The sequence below is a fragment of the Panthera onca genome, chromosome X, assembly GCF_046562875.1.
Source record: "Panthera onca isolate mPanOnc1 chromosome X, mPanOnc1 haplotype 2, whole genome shotgun sequence".
NCBI lineage: Eukaryota > Metazoa > Chordata > Mammalia > Carnivora > Felidae > Panthera > Panthera onca.
This window is the reverse complement of record NC_138357.1, coordinates 85203455-85212416: the sequence shown is the minus strand read 5'-3', so window position 1 is coordinate 85212416 and position 8962 is coordinate 85203455. Positions and strand designations below refer to the sequence as shown.

The 8962-nt window shown below is 36.9% G+C and overlaps 1 protein-coding gene across 1 annotated transcript; it reads right to left on the bottom strand.

Moving 5' to 3' along the window:
• Positions 1-1373: 1373 nt before the first annotated feature.
• Positions 1374-8462, bottom strand: LOC145713794 (P antigen family member 3-like). Its single transcript, XM_081792619.1, has 4 exons — positions 8382-8462; positions 7387-7486; positions 5516-5641; positions 1374-1396 (listed from the first exon to the last, which is right to left on the bottom strand). Exons 1-4 carry the CDS (start codon positions 8460-8462, stop codon positions 1374-1376), a joined length of 330 nt encoding a protein of 109 aa, XP_081648745.1.
• Between the last annotated feature and the right edge of the window lie 500 nt (positions 8463-8962).

Below are 8962 nucleotides of genomic sequence, written 5' to 3'. Positions count from 1 at the left end.
CTACCTCCTCTACCCTGCATCCTAAATTCCACCCCCTACAAACAGACAATATTAGCACTTTATGTGAAATGAACATGCATGTCTATGTTGAATGAATAAACAAGTGAATGAATGAATGAATGAATGAAATAATATACCAAAAAGAAAAATTAAAAAAAAACAGATAAACATGGGAAAGTCTGCCTCCGTGTTACTCACAGCCTTTCAGAGTCTTCAGTTCCAGGGGCTAGAAAAGAGGTTTTACATACCAACTCATTTTATGAAGCTAGTGTTACCTTGACACCAAAGTCCAAGAAAGAGAGTACATAAAAACAAAAATATAGATTAATGTCACTCATGAGGACATACAAAAAAATTCTCAACAAATTATTAAGACTTATTCAGAAAAAATATCTCGTGACCATTTTTCCCCTAGTAATGTATGGTTGGTTAAAACAGGAGTTTACCTATTTAATTCACCACATTAACAGATTAAAGGAGAAAAAAATCCATGATCATCTCAATAAATGCACTACAAGTATTTGTTGAAAGTCGACATATATCAAAGATAAATATTCTTAGCAAACTAGGATTAGAATGAAGCTTTCTTTACTACACAGTAAACATGGCTAACTTTACAAATTTCCATTTCTTATCAGGAATAAGACAAGGGTGTCCATTATTACAATTCTATTCAACATTGTACTGGGTGCATCTGTCCAGTGTTGTATAATGAGAGAAGGAAAAAAAAAAGGTCATAATATTTGAAAGAGAAGAAACCAACTGTTAGTATTCAATGATTATATGATCGTGTATTTAGAAAACCAAAAAAGAGCTAGACATAGACTTTTGAAATTAAAATGCATATTCAGCAAAGTTGCTGGAGAGAACATCAATTTACAAATATATCTGTAGATAACAAATAAATCACAATGTAAAATGTAAAATGAACAAAACCAACAAAGAAAAAGGAGACAAATAAAAAACAGACTCATATACAGAGAACAAAGTGATGGTTGTCAGGGCAGATGTGGGTGGGGGGATGGGGGAAATAGGTAAAGGGGATTAAGAGTAGACTTATCTTGCTGAGTACCAGGTGATATATGGAACTGTTGAATCATTATACTGTACACTTGAAACTAATATAACACTGAATGTTAATTATACTTGAATAAAAAAGACATTAAAATTACAAAGCAGATGCTAATAAATACTCTCTCTCTCGGGACAATAAATAAATGAAATAATGATATAATTTCCAATAGCATCAAATGCTTAGAAATAAGTTTAACAAAACATTGGCATGATTCTGTGGAGAAAGTTATAAAACTTTATTGAGAGAATTTTAACAGTGAAATATCCATCCAACATGGATGGGTTCAGCTGGTCTTCCTTTAAACCTGTGATTGTCCTTCACCTGTAAGGTAAGCAAAACAGTTAAGAACATTACTTAGCAGAATTTTATTTATATCATATTAAAGGTATACAATAACTACTACTGTTTTGGATTTATAAGATAGATTTCCAGGCATATATTTAACCGATATTTAAATTTTTTTTTACATTTATCTTTACTTTTTTTTGCTTTATTTATTTTTATATGAAATTTATTGTCAAATTGGTTTCCATACAACACCCAGTGCTCCTTCCAAAAGGTGCCCTCCTCAATGCCCATCACCCACGCCCCCCTCCCCATCAACCCTCAGTTTATTCTCAGTTTTTAAGAGTCTCTTATGGTTTGGCTCCCTCCCTCTCTAACTTTGTTTTCCTTCCCTTCCCCCGTGGTCTTCTGTTAAGTTTCTCATGATCCACATAAGAGTGAAAACATATGGTATCTGTCTTTTTCTCTATGACTTATTTCACTTAGCATAACACTCTCCAGTTCCATCCACGTTGAGACAAAAGGCCATATTTCATTCTTTCTCATTGCCAAGTAGTATTCCATTGTGTATATAAACCACAATTTCTTTATCCATTCATCAGTTGATGGACATTTAGGCTCTTTCCATAATTTGACTATTGTTGAAAGTGTTGCTATAAACACTGCGGTACAAGTGCCCCTCAGCATCAGCACTCCTGTATCCCTTGGGTAAATTCCTAGCAGTGCTATTGCTGGGTCATAGGGTACCTCTATTTTTAATCTTTTGGAACCTCCACACTGTTTTCCAGAGCGGCTGCACCAGTTTGCATTCCCACCAACAGTGCAAGAGGGTTCCCGTTTCTCCATATCCTCGCCAGCATCTATAGTCTCCTGATTTGTTCATTTTAGCCACTCTGACTGGCATGAGGTGGTATCTCAGTGTGGTTTTGATTTGTATTTCCCTGATGAGGAAGTGACGTTGAGCATCTTTTCATGTGCCTGTTGGCCATCTGGATGTCTTCTTTAGAGAAGTGTGTATTCACATTTTCTGCCCATTTCTTCACTGGATTATTGGTTTTTTGGGTGTGGAGTTTGGTGAGTTCTTTATAGATTTTGGATACTAGCCCTTTGTCGAATATGTCATTTGCAAATATCTCTTCCCATTCCGTTGGTTGCCTTTTAGTTTTGTGGATTGTTTCCTGTGCAGTGCAGAAGCTTTTTATCTTGATGAGGTCCCAATAGTTAATTTTTGCTTTTAATTCCCTTATCTTTGGAGATGTGTCAAGTAAGAAATTGCTGCGGCTGAGGTCAGAGAGGTTTTTTTCCTGCTTTCTCCTCTAGGGTTTTGATGGTTTCCTGTCTCACATTCAGTTCCTTTATCCATTTTGAGTTTATTTTTGTGAATGGTATAAGAAAGTGGTCTAGTTTCATTCTTCTGCATGTTGCTGTCCAGTTCTCCCAGTTCTCCCTGAAGGATACATTGGATCAGAAGGACTTGACAGATATATTTAGAACTCTGCATCCCAAAGCAACAGAATATACTTTCTTCTCGAGTGCACATGGAACATTCTCCAAGGTAGATCACATACTGGGTCACAAAACAGCCCTTCATAAGTAGAAAAGAATTGAGATCATACCATGCACACTTTCAGACCACAATGCTATGAAACTTGAAATCAACCACAGGGAAAAGTCTGGGAAACCTCCAAAAGCATGGAGGTTAAAGAACACCCTACTAAAGAATGAATGGGTCAACCAGGCAATTAGAGAAGAAATTTAAAAATATATGGAAACAAATGAAGATGAAAATACAACAATCCATACTCTTTGGGATGCAGCAAAGGCAGTCCTGAGAGGAAAATGCATTGAAATCCAGGCCTATCTCAAGAAACAAGAAAAATCCCAAATACAAAATCTAACAGCACACCTAAAGGAAATAGAAGCAGAACAGCAAAGAAACCCCAAACCCAGCAGAGGAAGAGAAATAATAAAGATCAGAGCAGAAATAAACAATATAGAATCTAAAAATACTGTAGAGCAGATCAATGAAACCAAGAGTTGGTTTTTTGAAAAAATAAAATTGATAAACCTCTAGCCAGGCTTCTCAAAAAGAGAGATGACCCAAATAGATGAAATCATGAATGAAAATGGAATTTACAACCAATCCCTCAGAAATACAAGCAATTATTAGGGAACACATTTATTTATTTTTGAGAGACCAAAAGAGACAGAGCATCAGCAGGGGAGGGGCAGAGAGAGAGGGAGACACAGAATCTGAAGCAGGCTTCAGGCTCTGAGCTGTCAGCCCAGAGCCCAATGTGGGGCACAAAGCCACAAACCGCAAGATCATGACCTGAGCTGAAGTCAGACGCTTAACCAACTGAGCCACCCAGGCACCCCTAACCAATATTTTTAAACACATCACTCTTTCTATTGGTACAAGGAAACAAAAAGGCTGTTCAAGTTCAAAACACACTAAATGAATGACACTTATTAAAACACATCACTCTATTGGTATGAGGAAACAAAAAGGCTGTTCAAGTTCAAAACACACTAAATGAATGACACTTATTAAAAGGCAGTTTTATTTTTTTTAATTTATTTTGAGAGAGAGTGTGTGAGCAGGAGAGGAGCAGAGAGAGAGGGAGAGAGAGAGAATCCCAAGCAGGCTCCGCACTGTCAGTGCAAAGATGGACGCAGGGCCTGAATCCACAGTGAGATCATGACCTGAATTGAAACCAAGAGTCAGACTCTTAAATGACTGAGCCACCCAGGTGTCCCAAGCTTCTGAATTTAAAGGACAAGCTTGAGGGGCGTGCCTAGTGGCTCAGGTGGGTAGGCATCCAACTTTTGATTTTGGCCCAGGTCATGATCTCGAGGTTTGTGAGTTCGAGCCCCGCATCGGTCTCTGCACTGGCAATGCAGAGCCTACTTGGGATTCTCTGTCTCTTCACTCTCTGCCCCTCCCCTGCTCATGCTCGTGCCCATTTGTGCTCACTCACTCGCTTTCTCTAAGAAATAAATAAACTTAAAAAATAAATCCAGAAGCTCTTCATAATGGTCATCAATTTGGAAAACACATACATAAAACATAAGTTGATTAATCAGTAATTATTAAAGTTACAGACTTTAAATTTCCAATCTTATCAATTTATGTCTCAAGACAGAAACTTACAAAATGCCATGTTTGATACAGCTATCAGCGATTGTATCACAGTGTTCACATTTTTATTAGGGGCAGTAGCTCATGAAGCACAGATATTTTACACCCATCTTAAGCATCAGTGACTACATGCACTCTGTCTACTTGACCAGCCACAGATACCAGAAAGTTGACTTTCTCTTGCCATTTTATTATTTAGTCATTTGAGGCTTCATTGGGAAAAAGGATCTAAAACACAATTGTTTTTTAAGAGCCAGGAGAATTCAGAATTAGACAGAGCCTACTTATAGCTATTCAGGTCTCCATATAGAAAAACAATCATCAAGCAGGGTTTATTCATTATCTTAGTAGCAATGAAATATCACTGCAGATGTTATAATTTGACCCAAGATGATTTAACACAATAATTCATGCAAAACAGAACATTTTTGTATTCTATGCATGCTATACAACAGAACTAGAGAATGTAAAAACAAGCATTAAAAATTACTTTAATATATCTGACTTGAATTCACTAATTATATAGCAGTAAAGGTAGATTTAGAAGTTAGGGGATTCTCCCAGAATCACACAAATTATGTTAGAGCTGGTAGTAGAACCTACTTTAGTGCCTCAGCATATTTCCCACAAGCTGCATTTATTACAAATGCAGAAATTATAAAGAATCTGAAAATTAATACCTATTGGTTAAAGTACTTAAAAGGAAGAAAATGTTTATATTTCATAGCTCAAAATGGTTTTGACCCAATTTGCTTCTAGATCTGATAGTCTTTAAAGTAAGGCAGTCAGGCATTTAGGGTCTGAATTACCTTTCAAATAATCTTTATTTTGTGAACAGTAATACACTTGACTATCCCTTGGCATTTTATTAGTCATTTGAGGTTTCATTAGGGAAAGGATTTAAAATGCAACTGTTTTTATTAAAGTAAAAATAACATTACATATATATTATCAATGATATAATATTCTATAAAACTAAACCACATACTTTGCATTCTTAATGGATAACATACCTGCTTCTGGAATTTTAATGGGCTCTAAATTTAGTAAACTTGCCCTCTTGACATTTGGACCAGCTCTACCCTTACTGCAAGTCTTTGGTGGAGCCAGTTTCTGGAGATCAGCTCCCAGATCAGGCTCTTGAAAAAAAAGTTAACAATTTAAGCAATGAACATGACATATAAATAAGGAAAAAAAATGTATTCCTTTAGATATATGAAATAAAATCCTTAGGCTAGTGTGATAATAAATATGATGGAACAATGGACTTCACATCTTTGTTTTCCTGTATTATGAAACTATTTTAAATGACAATCTAAAGATAAACCACACTACATCTACATTTCCATCATATATTACCATACTGTGCTAAGAGGAGAGAGCATCAGCTATCTAAGAAATCTGAAGCTTACACCATGGATAGTATTTTAATTACAATTAAAATGTAATTTCTGAAGGATTAACCATGTGCATTTGTGGGCCTATGACAAATCTTTTAGAAGTGACATACATCCCCTTTTGTGGTAACCTGAATTATGTTGTTAAAATTAGCTATATTAAAGTGCAAAGACCCTATATGTAACTTTCCATAAATAAGCCCTATTTAGAACAAAGTATCAAAAATAACTGGTTGTTTGATAATTACAAGGTACTTTTGAGTTTCCTAATAACACAAGTGTTTAGACATTTTCTAAAGCCACTTTAAAAACCATACTAATATAGTTAGGTATATGTCAGTATTCTAAATTATCTAGCTATTACCATAGTTGCCATATCGAACCATCAATAAAAGGAAATAGTGGCTATCATTCATTGAACTCTTTTCTGGATTTTCTCTCCTGCTCCACTAAACTGCATTTATTCCTGAGCCAGTACTAAGCTACTTTATGGTACAGACACATTTGAATATTAAGCATTTTATACAAAACCATTCACTGTTTTTATTTTTTTCTTCAGGTTTTTACCTAAATTCCAGTTAGTTAACATACAGTGTAATATTAGTTTCAGGTGTAGAATCTAGTGATTGATCACTTACACACAACACCCAGTGCTCATCATAACAAGTGCGCTCCTTAATACTCATCACTTATTTAACCCATTCCCCTGCCCACCTCCCTTTCAGTAACCCTCAGTTTGTTCTCTATAGTTAAGAGTCTGTTTCCTGGTTTACCTCTCTTTTTCCCCCTATGTTCATCTGTTTTGTTTCTTAAATTCCACATATGAGTGAAATCATATGGTATTTCTCTTTCTCTGACTGCCTTATTGTGCTTAGCATAATATTCTCTAGCTCCATCCACATCATTGCAAATGGCAAGATTTCATTCACTTTTTGTACAACAACACAGATGATAAGAATAACATAAACGTTGGAATGAAATGTGAATTATGCCCCCATGAGTTAAATGCTCTTTGGCAAACCAGAATCCCTGAGGCTTTCTCATGAAATGAGGCTACCATCCCTATACAAATGGCCTTTATTCCAGGTGTTATATGCTATGCTGACTTGGCACTTTGCACATGTTGGTAAAAGTTGCTTACACTTTTTTTAAGTTACTTACACTTTTGATACAATGACTAAAAAGGTCACACAATGTTCTGAGAAGAACATATAAAGCTACTGAAATAATGTGCATTTTTTTACAGTTTCCTTGGATTTAGCAAGGTCTGTATTTTCAAGCACACAAAAAACCAATCTTATAGAAAAAAGGCAAATTCATTAGAGTGAAGGATTACCCAAAGCTGCTAAGTATAGTCTCTTCACATTTTCAGCCAATTTTCAGTAATTGGTAATCTGTAATTTCTTTCCTCCTGTTGTTATGTCATAATGCATGATGCTCACATATGCTCCCTGTTCCCATAGAATTCTTCCTCCCTTTCCCTTCACCTTGAACCACAGGTGCTCCTTCATTTTCTTCCTTGTGATTGGGTATAATATCCTGGCTCTCAGTTGGTGTCTTCTCTTGTTGAGGTTGCTCATCACTAGGCTACCTAGGGGTGTGTGTGTGTGTGTGTGTGTGTGCGCGCGCGCAAATAAAAAGTTGTGTTGTTAATACATGCCAACAATATAAATCACATAATACATAGATATATCTAGTCATAAATAAGTATAAAGGCATTTAAAATTTTTTAATGTGTGTTTATTTTTGAGAGAAAGAGACAGAGCACGAGCAGGGGAGGGGAAGAGAGAGAGAGAGAGACACAGAATCCGAAGCAGTCTCCAGGCTCTGAGCTGTCAGCACAGAGCCCGACGCAGGGCTCAAATCCATGAACCATGAGATCATGTCCTGAGCGAAAGTCTGAGGCTTGATGGACTGAGCCACCCAGGCACCCATAAGGGCATTTTAAAAACCAGATTCTATATACTTATTCTTACTGAAGTTATTCTTCCCATAGAATGACTACTGAAGAAGAGGTACCCACAAGAACTTTGGAGGCTATTTTATTACTTATTTATTTATTTACATCCAAGTTAGTTAGGATATAGTGCAACAATGATTTCAGGAGTAGATTCTAGTGATTCATCCCCTATGTATAACACCCAGTGCTCATCCCAACAAGTGTCTTCCTTAATGCCCCTTACTCATTTAGCCCATCCCCCACCACAACCTCTCCAGCAACCCTCTGTTGTCTATATTTAAGAGTTGGAGGCTATTTTAAACTATGCTAGAATAGATGCATGCAATCCATTTTTTTAAAACGTGGGGGAAGAAGTCACAGGGTGTATTTCCATAGGCAACACCAGATTGGAATTCTCCTGGATCAATGTTTCCCTCCCATTATCACCTGAGAAAACTTATCACTGTATCTACAGTAGTTCAACAAAATTTTCAGAAAAATAAATTTCTAGTTAATGAAAACATCAAATATTGAAGTGCTCACAATCACAGGTGCAGCTTGCTGGTTAGACTCTAGATCATCTCTTTGCATAGATTTGGATCTTGATCTTACATGCCTACTCATATTTCACCCTGAAAGTAGAATATTGCTATTTGGAAAATGTATGCAAGAGAATAGCTATACCACTACCATGGCTAAATGCTTTCTTTTATTTACTTTTTTAACTTTGAGAATACTTTCAAAATAATTCCCAGGATATATGGCTGGCTGTCTTCACACTAGGAGGGCTGAGATGTCTAACTGCAATATAGACCAAAGGGTCCTGTCCTCCTTTGCACTTTGCACGGTACATCACAAGTCTCGGAGATGCAGTTACAACTCCACAGCGTTCCCCGTATCTAGACCTATTTTTTACTGCACACCTGGCTCCCTCCCCAGGGCTCCAGTGAGGAACCCAGCTTCCGTGCTCTGCCGGCAGTTCCAGGTACTTCTGGGACTCAGATACCTCAAATAATACCCCAAGTCGCACCCCTATCTTTTATCTGACCCCTTCCCTCCAGCCCACGGTCCTCCCTTGTCCCACCCCCCTATCCCCCACCATAACCAGGCCATGGCGGTCACAA

Coding starts and splice junctions, on each gene's coding strand:
- LOC145713794 (XM_081792619.1), bottom strand. CDS start 8,462: ATGAGTAGGCATGTAAGATCAAGATCCAAATCTATGCAAAGAGATGAT. Junction 5,642..7,386: donor AGGAGCACCTGTGGTTCAAG/GTGAAGGGAAAG, acceptor TTTTTTTTCAAG/AGCCTGATCTGGGAGCTGAT. Junction 1,397..5,515: donor CATTAAAATTCCAGAAGCAG/GTATGTTATCCA, acceptor CTTACCTTACAG/GTGAAGGACAATCACAGGTT.